Source organism: Nomascus leucogenys, chromosome 12 (genome assembly GCF_006542625.1).
Source record: "Nomascus leucogenys isolate Asia chromosome 12, Asia_NLE_v1, whole genome shotgun sequence".
NCBI lineage: Eukaryota > Metazoa > Chordata > Mammalia > Primates > Hylobatidae > Nomascus > Nomascus leucogenys.
In genome coordinates, this window is record NC_044392.1 from 64,629,374 (window position 1) to 64,656,750 (window position 27,377).

Consider the following 27,377-nt stretch of genomic DNA (forward strand, 5'->3'; position numbering starts at 1 on the left):
TCATGTTTTGACCTGATTTTATTGCAGGACTTTTGGTAGGAGCAATATGTCCTAAGCAAAAAAGACTGGAACTCTAGGGAATATAGACCAGGTCAGGTTTATGCCCAGTTGCAGCAATCACAGCTGGTGTCGAAGACAAGCCCGGCCTGACAGTTCTGCTGGTACGTGACTCCATTCAGGCAGTGCCAGAAGGCATTTCTGTTATTTGCCACGGGGTAGAGGCCATTGGCTTTGCCAGCACAGAATCCACTGCCTCCTGAGCTGTCTCCAGAGCTGCTACTCCCGCTTCCGTTCCCGCTGCCACTGGGAGCAGCAGTTATTGGCTCAATGGGCTGAGCTGGAGCCGTGCAACCTGAAACATACAGCAGTAAGAGCAGACTAGTGGGCTTGGGAGAGGCTCTAAGCTTCACCTAGAGGTGAAGAGAACTGTGGGAGTGGAAGTGTGGAGGTGGGGTGCAGTTGGCTCTGGATCCCTGCAACTGAGAAGAGAAAGTAGCTCCATATTCAGGAGATAAGTAAAGCTATTATGTCAAGCCAGCCTGGCTTTTAATTGTAAAAAAAAGGCTGCTCTTTCCTTATAACATCTAAATCATTCAAAAAAATATTTACTAACCACCAAATGTATGCAAAACACTTTTCTAGAATCTGGGCATAAACGGTGAACAAATAAATTCTAGGAAAAATCTGGAAAAAATTTAGAGAATTGATAAGTCCCCTGAATCACTGACTAGAGGTATGTGAGCATTGGTGAGGGTTTCTTAAATCTCCCCAGGTGGGCTGAGAAAGACTTTGAATAAGGGATTCATAGAGAAGCAGATACTTATATTGATGTTAGTATAATTTCTTGAGGCTCTTCCACACCCTTAAGACTTAGCAGACTTAGAACACCCACCCAGTTAGGCCTGGCTTCCCATAAGTGCATAATGTTCCTGACATGGCCGTTCAAGGGTAAAACCTGTCTCTCATCTGGGCAAGAGCAGTGAGGTGAAGTGGAAAGAGGATCCCTGTGCAGGGGGGAGGTGGGAAGACATCAGGGTTGCTTTTTGAGTTGGAGAAGAGGCATTTATACACCTTGGCATTCCCCCTCAGTCACTTACTTGCACTCTGCAGGCCGAGGGCCTTCTTCAGGGTGGAGATTAGGGGAAACTTGCCCTGGTTGCAGAAAGTGCCAGTGAAGTCATCCAGATCAATGGCCCAGACCATGGCGCCTCCAAATTTGTTGTGCTTAAGCCATTGAGCCTGTTTAAAGAAAGAGGATAACAAGAATCATTTGTTTTCCTGGGACTCAGGGCTGGGACCTCAGCACATTTAAGGGACTGATCTTACCTTAATATCGAAGCTTTTGACGTTGTCATAGCCAACCCACACATTGCCCTGAGAGGCATAAGGCACTTCCTGAGGGGCATCCCATTCCTGAGTGGCTCCATTTTTCAGGAAGGTACAGATCTTTCAAAAGTCAAGAGATTCAAATCTTTTAAATGTTACTCCCATTAAAGAAAAACATGTTTCAAATTTTTCTTCTTTCATGTCTCCAGTTGGGGTTTTGCTCAATTTCTAATTACAGGTTTTTATTTGTAGTAAAGAGGATCAAGTTGCTTGTCAAATGATTTTGGGAACCCACAGTAATATGAGAGGTATATTTATTTTATTACCTGTGTGCTAATATAAATTACATTAAAAAGGTAGTCTGTTGTGTGAAGGGATATTATGCATTGTTAAATGCTCTTCATTTGGATTATGTAAATGAATGTTATTTAAACACTTTAAGCAGCTGTGTTTAAAGTATTTAGGTAGGAGACAGAATGAACATTCAAGATTTCAGCAGATTCTAGCCCTAAGGCACAGTGCATGGAATTCGCAGAGCACTTTTCAGTCCAATCTACATACCTCATAGTAAGCCCAGATCCCAGACTCCCTGGTATAGGGCCCAGCAGGACCAGCACCAGAGGTGGGGGCACCAATTCCAGTGTTGGAGGGGTTGCTCAGGATGAAGGTGTGTCCATAGGTAGGGAATCCAACGATGAGCTTCTCAGCTGGGGCCCCATTGTCCTTCCAGTAGTTCATGACATAATCCTGCAATGTCAGTGGGTTAGTTACAGGGCCCAACCAGCTGAGGACCCAGTGCTTAGTTATATTAGTCCCCTATTCCAACAGGCAAAACTCTATGCTGTTAATTGCAGATGGATTAGTGTTTTTTTCAAAACATTTTGGTGAAGTTGTAGTTAATGAAATACGATCAACTTGAGACAGTTGTTTAAATGAGACACTTGCAGAATTTATGTTTACTTTGCGTCCCAGTCTCTATGTGATTTTCGTCATCATCTCTGGTCTGCTCTTGCATCTGTACAGGGACTCACCACATTGAGGTAGGCATTGTTGCCATTGTCAGTCGGGTATTTGTAGAGGGGACTGTTCTCTCCAGTGTAGCCCTCCCAGGGGCCATAGAGGTCGTAGGTCATGACATGGATGTAGTCCAGGTACCTGATGTGGGACAGAGGCTTTAAAATCATTCTGATGGTCATTTCCCACACCTATGCAGGCACAGGACACCACTTCCAAAGTCTCCTAAACAAGGTCCCTGAATAGCAAGCCAGACAAGTCTAGTGTGCCCGAGTGACACCTCCAGGAGTTTGAAGATAAGGCACATCACTCACTGTGAGAGTTGGGGAATCTCATAGCCAGACTGGATGTTGGAGATACCAGCAGCTACTGCAGCAGTGACCATCAGCCTGGGCTTGTTGATCTGCTTGGCCTCCTGCTCAAAAGCTTCACGCATTTCCTGCAGAATAATAAGGCTTAATAGGACATCTGTGATGCTGGTTTTAGCTCCTTAAATAATAATAATAAACATATGTTTGTATAATGCTTCTTTCTCTTAAATTGCTTTCACATATTTTATTTTACTTTAGTCTCTCAACAACCTAATAAAGTAGATAGGATAGATAATATTATTGAATTTTCTGGCTATCTAATATGCATAAGAGTTAGGACACTTCACCAAAGTCCCACAGTGAGTTAGTAGGTAGGTAATGACCAAAACCCAGATCCCAGATGACCATCAGGACTCCATTGTATCTCTATACTTTGAAGCTATAGTTGCAGTGATACCCTACATCCAGCAGTATAGAAATTTGTTTCATAAAGTAGATGAACTACTTTATAGGACTGACATCCCATCAAATAAAATGGCGAATTGGCCAATAAGGAAGGCGGTAACAGCTAGATGATAGGTTCCCATTCAATACTAGAGATTAATCCACCTGTATCTGCACGACTGTAATCTCATTTGGAGTACTGGGTTTAGTTCTTATAATTGCACTATTAGGGTGTGCCAGAGTGTGTTCCAGTGAAGGCTGGTTCTGAAAATTGTCATGTGGTTATTGATTGAAGGAATTAAGATATTTAACTGGAATAAGAGAAATTATAGGCAAGGCATTACAGCTGTCTTAAGACATTAAGCCCATATACTGCAAAAGGTGCAGTCTTATTCTCTGTTGCTTCAGCAGGAAGAACTAGAAACAATGACCAGAAGTTATAAATTATGACTAGAGGCATGTTCCAGCCAAGAAAGAGATATTCCTTTATGATCATTAGAGCAATTCAACAAGTAAGTAAATTGACTTTTCACCTATTACTTAACATTGAAACTATTCAGAGGCTGGGTGATGATCTGTTACATAGAATGGTATAGCAAACGATCTGTCTTGGGAGACAGTAAGTCTAAAAACCAAGTATATCAAGTCAAATTTTTTTGTTCTGAACTCCAGATTGGTATTTATCTGATGCCCACTGGGCATTCCGTTAGGATGCTCTACAGATACCTCATACTCATCAAGTTCAAGGTCAATTCTTCTTTCAAATCTACACTTCTTCCTGTATTTACCGTCTTAGTTAATAGCATTAAAATCAAACCCATCCTCAAAGTCAGAAAACTGGAGGTCCTCTCCGTTTCCTATTTCCAGTTGATCTCCAAATCCTATTGATTCTATCCTCTTGATATCTCTTATGTACATCCTCTTCTTCCCTCAGTGTTAGAGCCTTTTTTGGGGCCCTGATCATTTCTTGCTTGATTTAATGCAATAACCTCCTAATTCTATCCATGCCTTCCCATCTCCTTTTAATTTATCCTCTATGGTTAAACCCAGCTCTCTACTATTTAAAATTCTTCAAAACAGTCCCATTGCATCAAGGGTAAAGTGCAAATTCCTGAACATAATATAAAAGTTCTCACATTATCTGGTTCTTCATGCAACTTCACAGCCATTACTCACCCACTTGCTCATGCTTATCTGTATATCATTTGTGCCATTCCCATCCTCACTTAATTGGTTAACACCAATTTCTTTCAAGACTGAACCCAAGCATTACTGTCTCTAGGAAACACTTTCTGATCCTGCCCCAAAGCAGAATTAGTTACCCTCTTTCCTTGTTACTTTTGTACTCTGCAGACCTCTAGCATGGCATTTATCACAATGCACTGTCATTGTTAATATTTTTTCAGTCTTCCACCTCAGAAGTTCTTCAAAGCCAAGGATAGTGTCTTATTCTTACATTTAGCCTGACAATGTCTGCCACAGAATATGTATTCAGTAATAATGGGCAGCCTACTGTAATGCTTAGAAGCAATGGACTCTGTAGCCAAACTGCAGAGGAAGTTATGATGCCTACTAGTTGTGTGATCTTGGGCAAGTTACTTAAACTCTCTCTGTACTTTAGTTTCCTCATCTTTAAAATAAAGATTATAATACTTATAGTATGTATGCCACGGAGTAAATATGAAGATGAAATGAGTTATGGTTCTTAAAACAACATGTAGAGCAGTGCCTGGCACAGAGCTCACATGTTGTTTTGTTGTTGCCATTAAATGTTTGTTTAATGAACGCATGATATATAAGAATCTTTGCAATGCTAATATTCTATCAGTTTAAATTCAAGTTTTGTTTTACCCTAGAGCCACCAATTCTCCTCGGAAAGAAAGACTTTGAATCTTTTTGGACTAAAGACCGTGACTTTCTTCCCCACCTGCACCAGGACAGTGAAGAGATGCTTGTCCTGAGGAGGGCTCCCACGAGAGCCAGGGTACTCCCAGTCAAAGTCCAGCCCGTCAAACTCATACTGGCGCAGGAATTTGATGACTGAGGTGATGAAAGTCTGGCGGTTCTCAGGAGTAGAAACCATGGTAGTGAAACTGAGGGAGACCCAAAGAAGGCAGGGTGAGGCCTTGGTGGTCCCAACACCTTGGAGTAAAATCAAGCTCTCAATTTCTGCCTCAGAGCCCTTCATCAGGACCCATAGCCCAGAGTAAAGCATGTTCTTGGTTTTCTCCTCTCCTTCCTTTGTAATCACTACTCTTCCCAGCCATGGTAGCTTAACATTCCCTTTATTTTGTTATCCCCTCAACTCTGCTCTTTCTCTCAAGTTGCCCTTGTTTCTTTGAATACCTGGCAAACCCAGCACACTGTGTTCCTTCCCCAAACGTGTACCCTCCAAGAAGTCCTCTTGTTTATTTGTGTGATTTTCTCATTCCTCCCCCCACCAGAAGATAAATAGAGGGAAGCACTATAACACTCTCCTCAGGGTTCGTACTCTTGAAATACTTTAAGAAGAGGTTGTTTGAGAACCTCAGTAAGTAAACCTCTGTGGATAGGGCCCCCAAATGTCCACCAAATTAAATGTATGAAATAAATTGTGTTCCACTTAATATTGAGGTTCTGGTATAGCAATTTATTTAATTCATATATTTGTTTATGTACATCCTCAATACCCTGTCTTAGACTGTGAAGTCTAAGGGGACAGTGATCACATGGGGCTAACTTGTTTTCAATAGCAAACGAATAACATGCTCTCCATAGAAGACTTACGGGACAGTCCCGAAATTCCAGCCTCCAATGGCCAGGAGAGTTTTCAGCTGGCTGTTTCTGTAAAGCAAAGGATAGAAACAGATAAATTTCAAAATTCATGACTCCCTCCATTTAAAATACATTGCTTTAGTATTGGATCTGGTCAGATATTTTTGTTTTGCCTTTTGTAGAACGATTTTCCTCCCCTACTGAAAACTTCCTTTATAAAAATTCTTTGTGGTGTTCTTGTCATGAATGCACTCAGGGTTCCCTAGGGAAATCTAAATTTTGAAACTGGGCTTTAAAAATATTGTGTATTGGCAGTATCTTTGATATGTGTAAGTTTAAAAAGCATGAATAGCTAATATCATATTCTATTCTATCAGATAAAATGGTAAATGTTGCTTGAGCTTAATTACATTTTTAGCCTCTGTAATGTTAAAATAAATTAATTGGCTTGAAATTATACACATTCTCTCTAATAGAAATTCCCAAACATTAACATACATAATAATTAAGTGCAAGGGTTGTGGGAGGACAACATTAAAAATCTGGGTTTATCACCCCTTCCTCTGAGATTCCAATTCGGTTGGATTGCAGTAGGGACTAACACTTACTCAAGTACCTCACATGATTTTGAGGCAAGTTGTCAATGGACCACACTTCAAGAAACACTGCTGTAAAGGAGTTTATTTACTCTTAGTCATTGTAACTTAAATTCTAGTAGCTGTATTCACGATAATGTCATTACTGATAGTAGCAATCACCTGTAGCTTTCCTTCTCTTAAATATGACTAAACTGAATAGTCAACTCAGAATGGATTAAAGACCTAAATTTACAACCTCAAATTGTAAAACTACTGGAAGAAAACCTTAAAAAAAGCTCCAAGAGCTACAGCAAGAATTTTTTGGATATGACCTGGAAAGTGCAGCAACAAAAGCAAAAATAGACAAATGGGATTACATCAAGCTAAAAAACTTTTGCATGACAAAGGAAACAGAGTGAAAAGACTACCTGTGGAATGGGAGAAAATAGTTGGAAACCATATATCAAGTAAGGAGTTAGTATCAAAACTTTATAGGAAATTTATACAACTCAGTAGTAAGAAAGCAAATAACCTGATTAAAAAATGGGCCAAGGACTTGAATAGACATTTCTCAAAAGAAGACATACCAATGGTCAACAAGTGTATAAAAAATGCTCAACATCACTAATCATCAGAGAAATACATATCAAAATCTAATGAGACACCACTCAATCCAGTTAGAATGGCTGTTATCAAAAAGATGAAAGGTAAGTGTTGGAGAGGACGTGGAAAAAAAAGGAACTCTTGCACACTGTTGGTGGGAATGAACATTAGTATAACCATTATGGAAAACAATATAGATGTTCCTCAAAAAATCAAAGAAATAACTACCATAAGATCCAGCAGTTACACTACTGGGTTTATATCCAAAGGAAATGAAATCAGTGTGTTGAAGAGATACCTGAATTTCCATGTTCATTGCAGCACTATTTACAATAGCTAAGATGTGGAATCAACCTAAGTGCCCATCAATGGATGAATGGACAAAGAAAATGTGGTCTTTATATACAATGAATACTAGTAAGTCTTAAAAAAGAGGTGGAAATCCTGCCATTTGCAGCAATATGGATAAACCTGGAGGATATTATGTTAAGTGAGATAAACCAGGCACAGAAAGACAAATACCACATGATCTCACTTATAAGTGGAATCTAAAAGAAGTTGAACTCATGGAAGTATATAGTAGAATGGTGGTTAGCAGAGGCTGGGGGTGGTGTGGGGATGGGGGTTGGGGGGAATGTTGGTCAAAGGATACAAAATTTCAGTTAGAAATGAGGAATAAGTTGCAGAGGTCTATTGTACAAAATGGTTACTATTATTAGTAATAATATATTGTATTTTGAAAATTGCTAACAGTACATTTTAATTGTTCTCACTACAAAAAACATTAAGTATTTGTGGAAATGCATATGTTGATAGTTCAATTGAGCCATTCCACACCGTATACATATTTCAAAACATTACATTGTCCATAATAAAAACACACAATTTTTGTCAATTATAAAAGAAAAATGAAATGCAGAGTCTTGGTCCCCATCTCAGATCCATGGATCTGAACTACATTTTAAGAAGCATTAATATTTGGGAAGTACTGAAAAAGGGGATACCAAATTAAATATCTCCCTCCTCCTACTTATTTTTCAGGCCATTGAAAGCTTGGTAGAGAGTCACATCATTCCATTCCGTGGTGGTGATCTCATTGTTCCGCATCCCAGCAAAGGCGTAGATCAGGTGGGTACAGAGGCAGGGGTCGATGTCATCAGGCATGAAGCGCCCCAGGCCTGGCCGATACTGGGCCCAGTTGGTGAAGTAACATGTCAGCTGGTAGGCAGAGCCTGTGTGTAGGCAGCAGGAGGGACAATGGCCTAGTTTAGGATCCACTGAAGTGTGCTGTGAATTTTGGCCCTGCCTCTGTTTCCCTCCCTGTGCCTCAGATGCCTGATCTCTGTGTGGAGGTAGTTAGTATGAACACTCTTGCAGATGCATCCTAAGATTCTAACTCAGAACTGGTCACTAACTTGGAGTTGTTTATTTTTAACTTTGACAGACTCATTTTGGGATTTTGGATAAGCCTAGCCAGCAGCCTTCTAAGAAAAGATGCCCAGAGTCCTATGAAGCCCAGTGAATACCAGTTTATAATTCAGATGGTCATGCTGAGGAGGATAGCAGTGACAGCCAATCTAAAACACTAGATTACTCCCAAATCAAACCCATCTGTCTGTGAAGCAAACAGCGGCTCTCTTTCCCTAGTATGGTTTATCTCGTATATATACATTCAATGATAAAACATGGAGTCCACGACTTACCCAGCTGCAAATTCAGTACAAGGACAAGACCTAGATAGAAAGAAAAAGCGTATAGTTTGAACCAATTGTCTGTACCCTGTAGAATCTAATTCTGAAGGATTGATTGCCTTCCAATTTGTCATAAATTGTTACAGCCTCAGTGAAATTTGCTGGTAATTCCAAAGACTTTTCAGTGAATACAACAGTAGATATACCTTTCCCCACCTTTATCAAAAATGGCCATGGTGCCTTTGTCTCACACCTTCCATGTCACAAATAAATGTTACTGAATGCTGAGTCCGAAGTTTACTATCTATGGAAGATGTACTTACTGAAATCACCAACTGATCACTGTACTCAATGATGACACATCCATTCGTTCTTCCCCTACCTGAGTGATAGAACACAGCCTTCCAACAGATAAGGCATCTGCTAAATCAGAGAATTCAGTATCTTCCGGGCTTTAGGGATTTTTTGGAATGACTTTCAGGAGGCCTTATATGAGGAGAGAAGAGCTAGGAACTATGGGGTGAGACTCCAGATGCCTTTCCCTGACTTCTACAAAGCAACTCTTCTACTCTGATTGTTTTATAAATTGAGCTTGAGGTTTCATTTGGAAAAGGTTCTGAAGCTTAAACAGTTTGCAAATCCCAGCTCTAGAGCAACTAATAAATTCTTGGTATGACTTGGCTCTAAACAACTTACTGAATCAACCTCTTTGAATAATTTAATTTCTAACATGTTTATGGTACATCATCAACTCAGTAGGATAATAGGGGAATAAATAGAGAAATAATTCTGAAAACAGCAGAACAAAGACAACTTGCATAACTCTATCTCAGTTCCTACTGATTTTCTTCCCCGAAAAAGCTAGTCCAAGGACACAAGCAAATAAATAAACATTATTCCAATTAAAATGAGACGGCATAGGAAGAAGAGTAAAGAAAAAGGAATGGCTGAACAAAAGATGAAAGAGTAAGGCTAACACTAGGAGAAAGTATGCTTTTCCTTTAGGACAAGGTCCATGGGATTAACAGAAGCAGAAATGTTACCAGAGTCAGCTGAAGTTAAGAGAACAAAAGGCAGACTGATTTGTATATAACAAGATTCATTTGAAATTTGAAATGATGAAAGAAGAATGGAAAAGTATAGGGATGTAGTATGAAGACCACTTCATGATTGTCAGAGCCTGTGAGAGAAAAACAAACTAGATAAGATAAAGGGTCAATCTCTGATTACAAACCCACCTGTGAGGAGAATAAGCTTTGTCATGGTTGCAGTCAGCACCAGTCCCACAGAGCCTAGATTGGCTTTTTATATGTTCTGATTCCGTGGTTATCACAAAGGCTTCTAAATGGAGAACAATTTGACCCAGATGTGTGTGTAGTTAATCAGTAAATCAATGGACCTTCTCTTCTACAAACACCCTCCCAAGACCTTCAACCTACACCCTCCCACCACCTTCTCTGCCCAACAAGGACAGAACAATGTCATGGCTCCTAACAGGGTGGTGGAGACCATCACCATGGAAAGCACCAGTTTAATAGCTTTTTTGGCAGTTCCAAGGGCTGATAAGCAACTATTTAGATACTGTGGTTAGATTTTCTGTTGTGGACATTTTGTATCTGGCATCAAAGCAAGTCTTTATGGAAAAATAAATAAAAAGAAACTTTGGAAGTTATTAGCTGTTCTTAAACCTTTTTTCCTGGTGAAACTATTCATATGTAATTCGTACAATCAGTGCCTAAGAAATCTTCCCTCTTTAGGTGCTACTTTCTCAATATTCTACTCACACATGTTCTTTGGAATGTCTTCAAGTCATGACTATATGATAATTTTATCTAAGAATGTTTGGATCCCAAAATGTCCCCTCTAAAGGTCACCAAGAACTCTCTAGTGTTCTGTAGTTTCAAATTACATCCCCTAAAAACTTTGTGTTGCTAATGGATAGAAATAATATTGATCATATTGGAATGAGTCTCTTCATAGAAATATTTGCAACTTGACCATTTCTGGAATTTTGTATTTAAATTAACTCCAATCTACCCCTTCCAAACATAATTCACTACCATTGTTCTATAATACATTTCTCCTTTGGCCAAAGGTCTATTCTTTGCCCTCAAACATGCCTTGCATGTCTTTGCTCAAGTTATCCCTCCACGCCTTGCCTGTAATGTCTTGCCTGCAGTGTCTCCTTATCCTCACTGCCTATCCCAATCTTAGCAGTTCTTCAAAGTCCAATTCAGATCTTTTCTATCTTAATGGTCTCTCCTTCTTCTGATTTACTTTATGTACTCTAGCACATATTTTGTGTATTCCTTATATGATACTGTCTTGTGACAATACCAGGAATGCAGTTGGCAGGAATATGGGTGATCATTATGGGATTTCAGCACCTTAGCAGAGTTCTTGTGAGTCCAGACAGGTTTATCCATTTATCACATTTGGAAATTAAATTGTATCCATTCTTCCTGTGATCAGTAGGTTAAGTGTTTTGTTCTACTCTCAGAAACAGAGAAAGTCTAACAGAAGTGCTGCCAGGAAAAATTTTTATTTTATTTTAGTTCCAGGGTACATGTGCAGGGTGTGCAGGTTTGTTACATAGGTAAACATGTGCCATGGTGGTTTGCTGTACCTATTAATCCATCGCCTACGTATTAAGCCCAGCATACGTTAGCTATTTTTCCTGATGCTCTCCCTCCTGCCACCCCCACTGACAGGCCCTAGTGTGTGTTGTTCAGGGAACATTTCAATTGTGAAAATAATCATATCAACAAACACTACAAGTACCTACTATGTGCCAGAGACTGTATTTGGTGCTTATATCACTTAGGCTTTAATTCTGTAAGCAATCAAAACCAACTCTAAGAAGCACAAATCAATATATTTGAAAGACATGAAGAAACTCACAGAATCAAAAAGAATACAGAACCTGCCTCTAATACAATAGAAACCAAGTCTTTCTATGGGGAGGGGTGTGGGAGGAAGGCTTAGGAGAAATAAACTCCAATTTTATTTTCCATCCATGAATGACAAGAATTAAATCCTGGGGAAAAAGCATATTGTTGTATGACACCAGACCCTCGATTAGGGAAAGGGCAGGGCACTTGGATTTACATTTTCACAAGGACTGGTCACAAAATGAAATTCTAAAAGAATAAAAAGTGAAAACTGAGTGACTAAAAAAAATGACTATCATCAGAGGGCTTGACTTTATTGTTTCTTTTACCCTATAAAGAGGATTATTACTATCACACCAATTTTGCTGATGAGAAAATTAATCAGCTATTAAACACCAGATCCAGATCCCTGCGTTAAGTAGACAAGTTTTGGTCCAAGTTAAACTGAGTGAGGCATTTTCCCAAGGTAGTCAAGAGAATACAGTTGAGCCAAAGAGTCAGAACGTCAAATTAAAGTCAAGGATTTGCAAAAACAAACAGCAAAGCCAGTAGCTCCAGGTTTATCGTATTCAGGACTATCGGGTGTAGCTATCATTTATATCTAGGGAGGTATTTTCTATTGAATTTGGCGTCCCTGGTTCTAAATAAATGACATGACCTACAGATTAAATATTTCTTTTTAATAGCTCCTTAAGAGCCCCAGCAAACTTGCATCCCATCTGAGCACTTGGTTATTGGAAAGAATTACTGCCATTATGAGTCATAGAATGAATAGTTTTTTTTTTAATTTTATTATTATTATACTTTAAGTTTTAGGGTACATGTGCACAATGTGCAGGTTTGTTACATATGTATACATGTGCCATGTTGGTGTGCTGCACCCATTAACTCGTCATTTAGCATTAGGTATATCTCCTAATGCTGTCCCTCCCCCCTCCCCCCACCCCACAACAGTCCCCAGTGTGTGATGTTCCCCTTCCTGTGTCCATGTGTTCCCATTGTTCAGTTCTGACCTATGAGTGAGAACACGTGGTGTTTGGTTTTTTATCCTTGCGATAGTTTACTGAGAATGATGATTTCCAGTTTCATCTATGTCCCTACAAAGGACATGAACTCATCATTTTTTATGGCTGCATAGTATTCCATGGTGTATTTGTGCCACATTTTCTTAATCCAGTCTATCGTTGTTGGACATTTGGCTTGGTTCCAAGTCTTTGCTATTGTGAATAGTGCTGCAATAAACATATGTGTGCATGTGTCTTTATAGCAGCATGATTTATAGTCCTTTGGGTATATACCCAGTAATGGGATGGCTGGATCAAATGGTATTTCTAGTTCTAGATCCCTGAGAAATTGCCACACTGACTTCCACAATGGTTGAACTAGTTTACAGTCCCACCAACAGCGTAAAAGTGTTTCTATTTCTCCACATCCTCTCCAGCACCTGTTGTTCCCTGACTTTTTAATGATGGCCATTCTAACTGGTGTGAGATGGTATCTCATTGTGGTTTTGATTTGCATTTCTCTGATGGCCAGTGATGATGAACATTTTTTCATGTGTTTTTTGGCTGCATAAATGTCTTCTTTTGAGAAGTGTCTGTTCATGTCCTTCACCCACTTTTTGATGGGGTTTTTTGTTTTTTTCTTGTAAATTTGTTTGAGTTCATTGTAGATTCTGGATATTAGCCCTTTGTCAGATGAGTAGGTTGCGAAAATTTTCTCCCGTTTTGTAGGTTGCCTGTTCACTCTGATGGTGGTTTCTTTTGCTGTGCAGAAGCTCTTTAGTTTAATTAGATCCCATTTGTCAATTTTGGCTTTTGTTGCCATTGCTTTTGTTGTTTTAGACATGAAGTCCTTGCCCATGCATATGTCCTGAATGGTATTGCCTAGGTTTTCTTCTAGGGTTTTTATAGTTTTAGGTCTAACATGTAAGTCTTTAATCCATCTTGAATTAATTTTTGTATAAGGTGTAAGGAAGGGATCCAGTTTCAGCTTTCTACATATGGCTAGCCAGTTTTCCCAGCACCATTTATTAAATAGGGAATCCTTTCCCCATTGCTTGTTTTTGTCAGGTTTGTCAAAGATCAGATAGTTGTAGATATGCGGCATCATTTCTGAGGGCTCTATTCCATTCCATTGATCTATATCTCTGTTTTGGTACCAGTACGATGCTGTTTTGGTTACTATAGCCTTGTAGTATAGTTTGAAGTCAGGTAGCGTGATGCCTCCAGCTTTGTTCTTTTGGCTTAGATTGACGTGGCGATGCGGGCTACTTTTTGGTTCCATATGAACTTTAAAGTAGTTTTTTCCAATTCTGTGAAGAAAGTCATTGGTAGCTTGATGGAGATGGCATTGAATCTATAAATTACCTTGGGCAGTATGGCCATTTTCATGATATTGATTCTTCCAACCCATGAGCATGGAATGTTCTTCCATTTGTTTGTATCCTCTTTTATTTCATTGAGCACTGGTTTGTAGTTCTCCTTGAAGAGGTCCTTCACGTTCCTTGTAAGTTGAATTCCTAGGTATTTTATTCTCTTTGAAGCAATTGTGAATGGGAGTTCACTCATGATTTGGCTCTCTGTTTGTCCGTTATTGGTGTATAAGAATGCTTGTGATTTTCGCACATTGATTTTGTATCCTGAGACTTTGCTGAAGTTGCTTATCAGCTTAAGGAGATTCTGGGCTGAGACAATGGGGTTTTCTACATATACAATCATGTCATCTGCAAACAGGGACAATTTGACTTCCTCTTTTCCTAATTGAATACCCTTTATTTCCTTCTCCTGCCTAATTGCCCTGGCCAGAACTTCCAACACTATGTTGAATAGGAGTGGTGAGAGAGAGCATCCCTGTCTTGTGCCAGTTTTCAAAGGGAATGCTTCCAGTTTTTGCCCATTCAGTATGATATTGGCTGTGGGTTTGTCATAGATAGCTCTTATTATTTTGAGATACGTCCCATCAATACCTAATTTATTGAGAGTTTTTAGCATAAAGCGTTGTTGAATTTTGTCAAAGGCCTTTTCTGCATCTATTGAGGTAATTATGTGTTTTTTGTCTTCGGTTCAGTTTATATGCTGGATTACATTTATTGATTTGCATATGTTGAACCAGGCTTGCATCCCAAGGATGAAGCCCACTTGATCATGGTGGATAAGCTTTTTGATATGCTGCTGGATTTGGTTTGCCAGTATTTTATTGAGGATTTTTGCATCAATGTTCATCAAGGATATTGGTCTAAAATTCTCTTTTTTGGTTGTGTCTCTGCCAGGCTTTGGTATCAGGATGATGCTGGCCTCATAAAATGAGTTAGGGAGGATTCCCTCTTTTTCTATTGATTGGAATAGTTTCAGAAGGAATGGTACCAGTTCCTCCTTGTACCTCTGGTAGAATTCGGCTGTGAATCCATTTGGTCCTGGACTCTTTTTGGTTGGTAAGCTATTGATTATTGCCACAATTTCAGAGCCTGTTATTGGTCTATTCAGAGATTCAACTTCTACCTGGTTTAGTCTTGGGAGGGTGTATGTGTTGAGGAATTTATCTATTTCTTCTAGATTTTCTAGTTTATTTGCATAGAGTTGTTTGTAGTATTCTCTGATGGTAGTTTGTATTTCTGTGGGATCGGTGGTGATATCCTCTTTATCATTTTTTATTGCATCTATTTGATTCTTCTCTCTTTTCTTCTTTATTAGTCTTGCTAGTGGTCTATCAATTTTGTTGATCTTTTCAAAAAACCAGCTCCTGGATTCATTAATTTTTTGAAGGGTTTTTTGTGTCTCTATTTCCTTCAGTTCTGCTCTGATCTTAGTTATTTCTTGCCTTCTGCTAGCTTTTGAATGTGTTTGCTCTTGCTTTTCTAGTTCTTTTAATTGTGATGTTAGGGTGTCAATTTTGGATCTTTCCTGCTTTCTCTTGTGGGCATTTAGTGCTATAAATTTCCCTCTACACACTGCTTTAACTGTTTCCCAGAGATTCTGGTATGTTGTGTCTTTGTTCTCGTTGGTTTCAAAGAACATCTTTATTTCTGCCTTCATTTCGTTATGTACCCAGTAGTCATTCAGGAGCAGGTTTTTCAGTTTCCATGTACTTGAGTGATTTTGAGTGAGTTTGTTAATACTGAGTTCTAGTTTGATTGCGCTGTGGTCTTAGAGACAGTTTGTTGTGATTTCTGGTCTTTTACATTTGCTGAGGAGTGCTTTACTTCCAACTATGTGGTCAATTTTGGAATAGGTGTGGTGTGCTGCTGAAAAAAGTGTATATTCTGTTGATTTGGGGGTGGAGAGTTCTGTAGATGTCTGTTAGGTCTGCTTAGTGCAAAGCTGAGTTCAAGTCCTGGATATCCTTGTTAACCTTCTGTCTCATTGATATGTCTAATATTGGCAGTGGGGTGTTAAAGTCTCTCATTATTATTGTGTGGGAGTCTAAGTCTCTTTGTAAGTCTCTAAGGACTTGCTTTATGAATTTGGGTGCTCCTGTATTGGGTGCATATATATTTAGGATAGTTAGCTCTTCTTGTTGAATTGATCCCTTTACCATTATGTAATGGCCTTCTTTGTCTCTTTTTTTTTTTTTTGCTTTCCATTTGCTTGGTAGATCTTCCTCCATCTCTTTATTTTGAGCCTATGTGCATCTTTGCACATGAGATAGGTCTCCTGAATACAGCATATAGATGGACCTTGACTCTTTATCCAATTTGCCAGTCTGTGTCTTTTAATTCAGGCAGTTAGCCCATTTACATTTAAGGTTAATATTATTATGTGTGAATTTGATCCTGTCATTATGATGTTAGCTGGTTACTTTGCCCATTAATTGATGCAGTTTCTTCATAGCATCAATGGTCTTTACAATTTGGCATGTTTTTGTAGTGGCTGGTACCGGATGTTCCTTTCTATGTTTAGTGCTTCCTTCAAGAGCTCTTGTAAGGCAGGCCTGGTGGTGACAAAATCTCTCAGCATTTGCCTGTCTGTAAAGGATTTTATTTCTCCTTCACTTATGAAGTTTAGTTTGACTGGATATGACATTCTGGGTTGAAAATTCTTTTCTTTAAGAATGTTGAATATTGGCCCTCATTCTCTTCTGGCTTGTAGAGTTTCTGCCGAGAGATCGACTGTTAGTCTGATGGGTTTTCCTTTGTGGGTAACCCAACCTTTCTCTCTGGCTGCCCTTAACATTTTTTCCTTCATTTCAACCTTGGTGAATCTGACTATTATGCATCTTGGGGTTGCTCTTCTCTAGGAGGATCTTTGTGGTGTTCTCTGTAGTTCCTGAATTTGAATGTTGGCCTACCTTGCTAGATTGGGGAAGTTCTCCTGGATAATATCCTGCACAGTGTTTTCCAACATGGTTCCATTCTCCCTGTCACTTTCAGGTACACCAGTCAAATGTAGATTTGGTCTTTTCACATGGTCTCATATTTCTTGGAGGCTTTGTTTGTTTCTTTTTACCCTTTTTTCTGTAAACTTCTCTTCTAGGTTTATTTCATTAAGTTGATCTTCAATCACTGATACCCTTTCTTCCATTTGATCAAATTGGCTATTGAAGCTTGTGCATGCGTCATGAAGTTCTCGTGCCGTGGTTTTCTGCTCTGTCAGTTCATTTATGGTCTTCTCTACACTGTTTATGCTAGTTAGCCATTCATCTAAACTTTTTTTCAAAGTTGTTAGCTTCCTTGTGATGGGTTCAAACCTGCTCGTTTAGCTTGGATAAGTTTGTTACTATCGACCTTCTGAAGCCTACTTCTGTCAACTCATCAAACACATTCTCCATCCAGCTTTGTTCTGTTGCTGGCAAGGAGCTGCGATCCTTTGGAGGATGAGAGTTGCTCTGGATTTTAGAATTTTCAGCTTTTCTGCTCTGTTTTATCCCCATTTTTGTGGCTTTTTCTACCTTTGGTCTTTGATGTTGGTGACCTACAGATGGGGTTTTGGTGTGGATGCTCTTTTTGTTGATGTGGAAGCTATTCCTTTTGTTTGTTAGTTTTCCTTCTAACAGCCAGGTCCCTCAGCTGCAGGTCTGTCGGAGTTTGCTGGAGGTCCACTCCAGACGCTGTTTGCCTGGGTATCACCAGTGGAGGCTGTGGAACAGCAAATATTATAGAATAGCAAATATTGCTGCCTGATCCTTCCTCTGGAAGCTTCGTTCCAGAGGGGCACCTGCCTGTATGAGGTGTCAGTCGGCCCCTACTGGGATGTGTCTCTGAGTTAGGCTACACAGGGGTCAGGGACTCACTTGAGGAGGCAGTCTGTTCATTCTCAGTGCTCAAGCACTGTGCTGGGAGAACCACTGCTCTCTTCAGAGCTGTCAGACAGGAACGTTTAAGTCTGTGGAAGTTTCTGCTGCCTTTTGTTCAGCTCTGCCCTCCCCCAAGAGGTGGAGTCTATAGAGGCAGCCAGCCTTGCTGAGCTGCGATGGGCTCCGTCATGTTCAAGCTTCCCAGCCTCTTCGTATACCTACTCAAGCCTCAGCAATGGTGGATGCCCCTCCTTCTGCCAGGCTGCTGCCTCACAGGTCAATCTCAGACTGCTGCACTAGCAGTGAGCAAGGCTTCATGGGTGTGGGATCCACTGAGCCAGGAGCGGGATATAATCTCCTGGTCTGCTGTTTGCTAATGCCTTTGGAAAAGCACAGTATTTGGATGGGAGTGTCCCAATTTTCCAGGTACAGTCTGCCATGCCTTCCCTTGGCTAGGAAAGGGAAATCCCCCAATGCCTTGCACTTCCTGGGTGAGATGATGCCCCGCCCTACTTTGGCTCACCCTCCATGGGCTGCACCCACTGTCCAACCAGTCCCAATGAGATGAACCAGGTACCTCAGCTGAAAATGCAGAAATCACCTGTCTTCTGCGTTGATCACACTGGGAGCTGCAGACCAGAGCTGTTCCTCTTTGGCCATCTTGCCTAATTCTCAGTGGTCAGATTATGAGGCTTTTATGAACAACTGTATGCCAATAAATTAGATAATCCAAACAAAATGAACAAATTTCTAGAAACAAGAAACCTAACAAGCTAAATCATGAAAAGGTAGAAAATTAGAATAGACCTATAACTACTATGGATATTTAATTAGTAACCAAAAATCTTACACTGGGCATGATGGCTCATGCCTGTAATCCCAGCATTTTGGGAGGCCCAGGTAGGAGAATCACTTGAGCCTGGGAAGTTGAGTGAGCTGTGATGGTGCCACTGCATTCCAGCCTGGGTGACAGAGTGAGATCCTGTCTCAGAAAAATAATAAAATACAATAAGCTTCCAACAAAGAAAAGCTGTAGACCAGATGACTTGAGAGGTGAATCTACCAAACATTAGTGACAAACTAACACCAATTCTTTTCAAACTTTTCCAAAAAAATGAAGAGGAGAAAACTCTTTCTAACTCATTCTATATGTCCAGCATTACTGTAATATCAAAGCCAGATAAACATACAGGCAAACTACAGACCAAAATCCCTTATAAACATTGATGCAAAAATCCTCAACAAAATAACTATTAAACTGAATTTAACAGGATGTTAAGGGATTATATACTGTGTTCAAGAGGGATTTATTCATGGAATGCAAGAAATGGTTCAACATATGAAAATCAATGAATGTAATACACCACATTAAAAGAATGAAGAAAAAAAGGCATAATCATCTCAATTGATGCAGAAAAAGTATTTGCCAAAAGTTAATACCCTGTCATAATAAAAACAAACTAGAAATAGAAGCAAACTACGTCAACATAATAGAAGCTATGTTTGAAAAACCCATAGCAAATATCATACTCAATGGTGAAAGACTGAAAGCTTTTCTTCTAAGATCAGCAACAAGATAAGAATGCTGCTTTTGCCACTTCTATTCAACATAGTCTTAACCAGAACATTTGGGCAAAAATAAGACACAAAAGGCATCCAATTTGGGAAGGAAGTAGTAAAATTGTCCCTGCGGATGTGGTCTTATATAGGAAAAACCCTAAAGATTCCACACAAAAAATTTTGTCAGAGCTAAAAAATGAATTCAGCAAAGTAACAGGTTACAAAGTCAACACAAAAATCAATTGCATTTTTGTAAACTAACAATGAAAATAAAAAAAGAAAAATTATAAAAATAATTTCATTTACAATAGCATCAAAAAGAATAAAATACTTAGAAATTAACTTAATGAAGTGAAAGACTTGTACAATGAAAACTATAGAACGCTGTTCAAATAAATTAAAGAAGATATGAATAAATGGAAACATGCCCCATGTTCATGAATTGGAAGACTCAATATTGTTAAAATGTCTATACTACCCAAATGATGTACAGATTCAGTGCAATCCCTATTGAAATCCCAATGATGTTTTCTTTGTTGTCATTGTTTTTTGAGACAGGGTCTCACTCTGTCACCCAGGCTCAAGTGCAGTGGCATGATCATGGCTCACTGCAGCCTTGACTTCCTGGGCTCGAGCAATCCTCCCACCTCAGCCTCCTGATTAGCTGGGACCACAGTCATGTGCCACCATGCCTGACTAATTTTTTTGTATTTTTTATAGGGACAGGGTTTTGCCATGTTGCCCAAGCTGGTCTTGAACTCCTGAGCTCAAGCAATCTGCCTACCTTGGCCTCTCAAAGCACTGGAGTTACAAGCATGAGCTACCAAATCTGGCCCCATTGATGTTTTTGGGGCATTTTCTAACATCATAGGCAAAATTAATTCAAAATAGATCAATGGCCTAAATATAAGACCTAAAAGTATAAAATTCTTAGAAGAAAACATAGGGCAAACATTTCATGACATTGGACTTTCAATGATTTGTTGGATATGGCACCTAAATCACAGACAACAAAAGAATACAATGCACAAATTGGACTTCATGAATATTTTAAATGTTTGTATATCAAAAGACAATGCAAACAGAGTAAAAGTGCAACTCACGGAATGGTAGAAAATATTTGCAAAGAGTTTATCTGATAAGAGATATTCAGAATACAGACAGAACTTCTAAAATTCAATGACACACACACACACAACCAAACAACTTGATTCAAAAATGGACAATGGACTTGAATATATATTTCTTCAAAGAAGATATTGAAATGGCCAATAAACACATAAAAAGATGCTTAATGTCATTAATCATTAAGGAAATGCCTATCAAATCTACAATGAGACATCACCTCATATCCACCAGGATGGCTACTATCAAAAAACAGAAAATAATAAGTGTTAACAAGGATGTGGAAAAATTGGAGCAGTTGTGCCCTGTTGGTGGGAATGTAAAATGGCACAGCTGCTATGGAAAACAGTATGGAAGTTCCTAAAAAAATCATACATAGAATTACCATATGATCCAGCAATTCTGCTTCTAGGTATACCCAAAATAACTGAAAGCTTGGTGTCAAAGAAATATTTGTACACCCGTGTTCACCGTAACATTACTCACCATAGCTAAAACATGCAAGCAACTCAAGTGTCCTTCAATGAATGAATGGATAACAAAACTGTTATATATACACACAATAAAGTATTATTCAGCCTTTAAAAGGAAATTCTGACTTGCTACAACATGGATGAACCTTGAGACATTATGCTCAATGAAAAAAGCAGTGCAAAAAGACAGATACTATATGGTTTTTCTGTTTATGTGAGATACTTAGAATAGTCAAAATCATGGAGACAGAAAGTAGAATAGTGGTTTCCTGAAGCTGGGGGAGGGGGAAATGGGGACTTACTGGTTAATGAGTATAGAGTTGGAGTTTTACAGGATGAAAGGAATTATGGAGATGGAAAGGAGAGATGGCTGAAGAATATTATGAATGTATTTAGTACCACCGAACTGTACACTTAAAATATTTAAGTTGGTAATTTGTTTTGGTCTATTTTACCACAAGAAAAACATTTTTAAAACATTGAAAAAAGGACAACGGAGACTGGCCCATGCATTCAATCTAAGTGAGAATGCCAGTTTATTCATATACAAAGAGGGTAAGGCTGTTAGAATAACCAATGCCAGTCAATTGCAGAGAGCATTCTCCCACACCTGTCCAGCACAAAGATCGCCACATGACAGAACAGAATATCAGCATGGTCCCTAGAATCGCTGACTTATATTCCAATTTTGCTTCTCCTCCTTTCTAGATATGTGACATTAGACAAGTTATTTCACCTGTGAACCTCAGTTTCCTCATTTGTTACACATGGATAATAATAGTTGTTGTCTTATAGGGTTGTCGTGAGAATTAAATGAGATAACCTACCTAGCACTGGGCCTAGCACATATTAGTTATTTAATAAATTTTAGTTAATGTTATTTTTCCCAATCTGAGGACCTCAAGTCCTTGGATAGCTGAGGAGTAATTGTAGGGGAAAGGGGAGTTTGCACACAAAACATTGTGTATGAATTAAATGCCTTACATGTTTCAAATATAAATTTATTACAATTATTGTTATTTTTAAGATTTAATTTAATTCTATTTTATTTTAAGTTCCATGATACATGTGCAGGACGTGCAGGTTTGTTACATAGGTAAATGTGTGACATGGTGGCTTGCTGCACCTATCATCCTATCACCTAGGTATGAAGCCCCACATGCTTTAGCTCTTTATCCTGATGCTTTCCCTACCCCCACCCCCCGACAGGCGCCAGTGTGTGTTGCTCCCCTCCCTGTGTCTATGTATTCTCATTATTACAATTATTTTTAAAATACAGATGTTTAAATAAAATACTAATTCATTTGGAAATTCCAGTTGCATTTTGCTATATATTTTCTTTTTTTTCCCCCTTTTAAAAAAAATTTTACTTTAAGTTCCAGGATACAAGTGCAGAATGTGTAGGTTTGTTACATAGGTATACGTGTGCCATGATGGTTTGCTGCACCTATCAACCTGTCATCTAGGTTTTAAGCCCCACATGCATTAGGTATTTGTCCTAATGCTCTCCCTCCCCTTGCCCCCAACCCCCTAGCTGGCCCCAGTATTTCTTGTTCCCCTCCCTGTGTCCATGTGTTCTCATTGTTCCAACTCCCTCTTAGGAGTGAGAACATGCGGTGTTTAGTTTTCTGCTTCTGTGTTAGTTTGCTGAGGATGATAGCTTCCAGCTTCATCCATGCCCTTGCAAAGGACATGATCTCATTCCTGTTTATGGCTGCATAGTATTCCGTGATGTATATGTACCACATTTTCTTTATCCAGTCTATCATTGATGGGCATTTGGGTTGGTTCCATGTCTTTGCTATTGTAAATAGTGCTGCAATAACCATACGTGTGCATGTGTCTTTATAGTAGAATGATTTATATCCCTTTGGGTATAAAATGATCTGTGTGAGAGATGTGTGAGGGGAAAAGAAAAGACACACACACAATACCTTTAAAAGTAAACAACCTTTATCTCACATAAATGGCAATGCAGATATAATAAGCAAATGATATAATAAGCAACTTGATATAATAAGCAAATTGATATAACAATCAAATTGCAATGGGAAAGGGAGAAGGGAAAAGATATATATATATACACATATATACATATATATACGTATATATATGGATATATACACGTATATATATCCATATATATACATATATATGTGTGTATATATATATACATATATATGTGTGTGTATATATATATACATATATATGTGTGTATATATATATATATACACATATATATATTTACGCTCACCAGACTATGGAGGATTCACCACCAGACTGGAAAGCAGCAGCCTGGGCTCCAGAGTCGGCCACCTGTTCGTGCACAGACGAGGAGCGGTTTCATGAAGCTTTGGCACCATCTGGGACTCTAGCTGTTTTTGTAACGAGTTGTTTGGCATGAGGCCCAGTAACGAGGGTCCTTCACTACTAGGTTCAAGGAACACAAAAAGATCAACTTGTTTTTTGAGATTGTCTATTGTTGTTCAATAACTAACATATAGGAATAGATTGAAATAGAGATTTTTCCAAATCAGTGCTGGATGAATGTCTCAAGGGGCTCACACAACTTGTTCCGGGACTTGGTGACCATCGTTTGTGTCCATGGTCAGTTGAGTTCAAATTTAATATTTAACTTTTCCTCCACATTCGGCCTCAATTTGATACTCAATTGCAGGAAAATACCCTTACAGATACATGGGGAAGGGGTATTTGATATAGTTTACAGGTACAGGTTAAGTACAGCAGAATTAAAAGCACAATTAATAAAAACCACACCCAACATGGCTTTGTGAGTAATATTGTGAGAATTGTTAGGGTTATACACAGAACATTCAGTATGCAGTAAGGTGCAAACCCCTCCTTGGGCTGGAGTAAGCATATCTAATGCCATTTGATTTTGCAATACAACAGTACGCAGCTGAGCAAATTCATCTGATAACAACTTAAGTCCAGTGTCCAACTCTGGAGCCTAGGCTGTTGCTTCCCAGTCTGGTGGGGAATTCGCCTTTCAAAAAGCAAAAGTTGGCTTCCTGTTGGGCTTTGCTGGAAACAGAGCACCTCTGCTTCAACCATCATGTCTTTATGAGGCCTGAAATTCCTATTATGACTTGGGTCATGAGTTTCCCCAAAACTCACTGGATATTTTTTTCCATAGACAAAGATAGGGACCATCATCAATTTTATCATGTTTAACCCTTTATATAGAAGCCATAATCACATAGACTTTCTAAGACAGAGCTATAGTGGGAGTCTACCCAGAAGTTCTGTTAGTTCAATCAGCCTATTTCAGATTATCTTCTTCGCTTGTTATGAGGGAACTAACCTCATAAGTCACATACTTTGTCTTTCCTTCCCTTTGCACCGACTTAACTGGAGCTCATAACACCCTAACAACATGACAACCTGTGCCATCTTGAACTGATCCTATCAGTCATAGGAAGAGGGTCAGAGGACGGAATTTGTTTGATCCTGCTTGGATAAGACCATATATAAATCATTTCACATTCACCAAGGTTTTCAAATTGTAATTTCATTCAAGATGCTGACTCAAGCTCCCCTTGGTCGCTTCCTTAGAGCTAATTCTTCCAAGGCCAGTAATAACAATCATGGGATGCTAGGCTCAATGATCTTAACTACGCAGTATCACTTTTATCACTCTGTATCTTCAGGAATTTAGTGGACTAGTCCCCATGTCTGCCATACCAATCTTTGAAAGTGATGGGATCATCTGAGAAACACTTTTTAAATCCCAAGTCCCTTGGTTCACTTCTAGAAGGCCATGGTAGGTGCCCCTAGTCTGACATCCAGCTCTCTACACCAGTTGTCAAGTGATTCAGGGTGAGTGGCCAAGCAGCATGCACACTGGGCTTTCTGGAATAGTACTTTCTGGGTAAAAAGTCAGAGACAGAAGCAATGGCAGATGAGTGATCCTCTGGTGTTTATTTTATTCTCAGGCAGCATACAACAATCTAACATAGCACATATCTAGCTCTGAGAAAGAGGCTCTGGGCCTTGGATGTTGGGACTCTTAAGCTTCTTAACAAAACTCTTCTTTGGTGAGATTAGGATAATGGGATCTAATAGCAGTATGATATAGCAGAACCTTGGCTTTCAGTCTTATCTACTACCTTAGCATTCATCTATTGGGAGAACACTTGGCTTTCTTCTGGTGTAATCCAACCCCATGATTATGCACAACTTCTTGGTGTAAACTTGGCTGAAGTTCTCATTCACCATGGTCAGCTCTCTGCCAGGATGGATTGCATTAGGACCTAGGCTATAGATTATAGCTGATTTCCAGAGGCAACAGGCCAACTTTCTTTTCCAGGAGGCCGCCTGCAGGTCTGTTAACTCAGGCAAGTTAACTCTACCTCTCAACTGTTTTATAGGAGAAATTGACAAAAACCATCATAAACAAGGCATAACCTGGTTAAGTTATTGAACTTCAAGAATAAATCATGAATTCTTCAGACACTCACAGGAAAGAAATCAAATAACTTTAAAAGTGTGGATTAAAGAAAGGGTGGTGATTATCCACTGTCTTCAAAATCCCCACAACAATATTCAATGCCAGGACACAATGGAGCAATGCCTACTATCTAAGGCTAAGTTCACCTGAAAGTAGCTCACGTAAGAGTAATTTGGGAGTGGAATGCAAGGAATAAGTAAGAGACAGGGGAGTGAAACAGGGAAGAAGGGAGGGCCAATAAAATCATGCTTTTATCATATTAGCTGCTGGTAGAAACAACTAAATGCTCCATCCCTTTGGAATGGTGTTAGAAGTCTTACAAAATGAGCTTCTAGAACATCAGGGAGGAAAGGTGGAAACATTATGTTCCCCTGATCTTTGTAAGTGACAGTAACCCCTCTGCATGTATAGACTGTACCTGCTTGAGTAGAAACCCGTATCTCAGAAGCCCTAGGAAGGGTAGCAAGAAGTACACAACACAGATCTGAGGTAAGATTCCATAACACCACGAAGACCATTAAGGCTTATGCAGAATTGGTGGCTGTAGCTTCAACTGGAATTAAAAGGTAAGGCAGAGATGATTTGAAATAATGTTAAGAAGTTTTGTCTACACCTGAAGAGTTCTGAGGAAAAGAAAGTACAAGCCTGTTGTATTATACTCTACCAAGTATAATATTCTTGAAGTATACTTTTCAAGAACAGAGCAGACAGGCAGATATTCTCACATATAAAAGAACTTAAGGCCTGTGGCAGCCACAGAACTACTTGAAAAAAACTATTCAACTACAAAACATCCAACCCCGAAAAAGTAAATGAAAGAGCCATAGGAAAAAAACTAGCTCAATATTCAATGCCAGAATAAAAAGCAGTAATATTTACAAAATTTTGAGTAAAAGAGTGAGCCACTATCGGCCGGGCGTGGTGGCTCACGCTTGTAATCCCAGCACTTTGGGAGGCCAAGGCGGGCGGATCACGAGGTCAGGAGATTGAGACCACAGTGAAACCCCGTCTCTACTAAAAATACAAAAATTAGCTGGGCGTGGTGGCAGGCACCTGTAGTCCCAGCTACTCGGAGAGGCTGAGGCAGGAGAATGGCGTGAACCCGGGAGGCGGAGCTTGCAGTGAGCCGAGATCGCGCCACTGCACTCCGGTCTGGGTGACAGAGCGAGACTCCGTCACAAAAAAAAAAAAAAAAAAAAAAAAGAGTGAGCCACTATCTATGTCCAAAAAGTTACCAGTCAAGTATAAAGGCAACACTCAGGCATTTTCATATATGCAAGAAAATGGAAGATACTCCAAGTCCTTCTGGGCAAACAAAAACAAAACAAACAACAAGATAATTAAAGAAATGAATATTGGATAAGCTGTAGTGTAAGTATAGGGGATGAACATTGCATTGATTTAAATATAGGACTTCAGTTCTGTTATAAAACAAAGTGATATTAAAAATTTGGGGCTGGATGTGGTGGCTCATGCCTGTAATCCCAGCACTTTAGGAGGCTGAGGCTGGAGAATTGCTTGAGTCCAGGAGGTTGAGGGTGAAGTGAGCCATGTTCGTGCCTTTGTACTCCAGCGTGGGGAAAAGAATGAGATCTTGTCTCAAAAAAAAATTTTTTTAAGTTAAAAAATTTTTTTGACTCTGTGAAAATAATAATAAAAATAAGAAAGTGAGAGGTATGGAAAGAATGTTAGATTTTTTATCTCCCATACCTCTAAATAAGTAAATGTGGGTTTGAAAACATAAATTCAGCTTCTGTTTTCCGTAATCTTTTATTCTTCATCCCATTTTTTCTTCCCTTTAATACATATAAGACAGGTTTTTGTATCCTTACTGCCTTCAATTCTTACCTTTCCATTCTCTCTGAAACCTACTGCACTCAGGCATTTGCCACCAAGATGTTTACC

At 39.2% G+C, this 27,377-nt stretch overlaps 1 protein-coding gene across 7 annotated transcripts; it reads right to left on the reverse strand.

Annotated features, from left to right (window-relative positions):
* On the reverse strand, window positions 1-23,357 carry CHIA (chitinase acidic). 7 transcript variants are annotated; one of them, XM_004089987.2, is made up of 12 exons: window positions 23,256-23,357; window positions 9,960-10,062; window positions 8,734-8,763; window positions 8,061-8,262; window positions 5,862-5,918; window positions 5,023-5,188; window positions 2,655-2,779; window positions 2,358-2,481; window positions 1,888-2,073; window positions 1,327-1,446; window positions 1,098-1,239; window positions 4-352 (listed from the first exon to the last, which is right to left on the reverse strand). In XM_004089987.2, the coding sequence occupies exons 2-12, from the start codon at window positions 9,982-9,984 to the stop codon at window positions 99-101; spliced, it is 1,431 nt and encodes a 476-aa protein (XP_004090035.2). In that variant the 5' UTR covers window positions 9,985-10,062; window positions 23,256-23,357; the 3' UTR covers window positions 4-98. The 7 variants fall into 7 exon arrangements, with proteins under 7 accessions (XP_003268008.1, XP_003268009.1, XP_012355825.1 ...); XM_003267960.2 differs by lacking the exon at window positions 8,061-8,262 and having other exon boundaries at window positions 1-352; XM_003267961.3 differs by lacking the exons at window positions 8,061-8,262; window positions 9,960-10,062 and having other exon boundaries at window positions 1-352.
* Window positions 23,358-27,377: the final 4,020 nt, after the last annotated feature.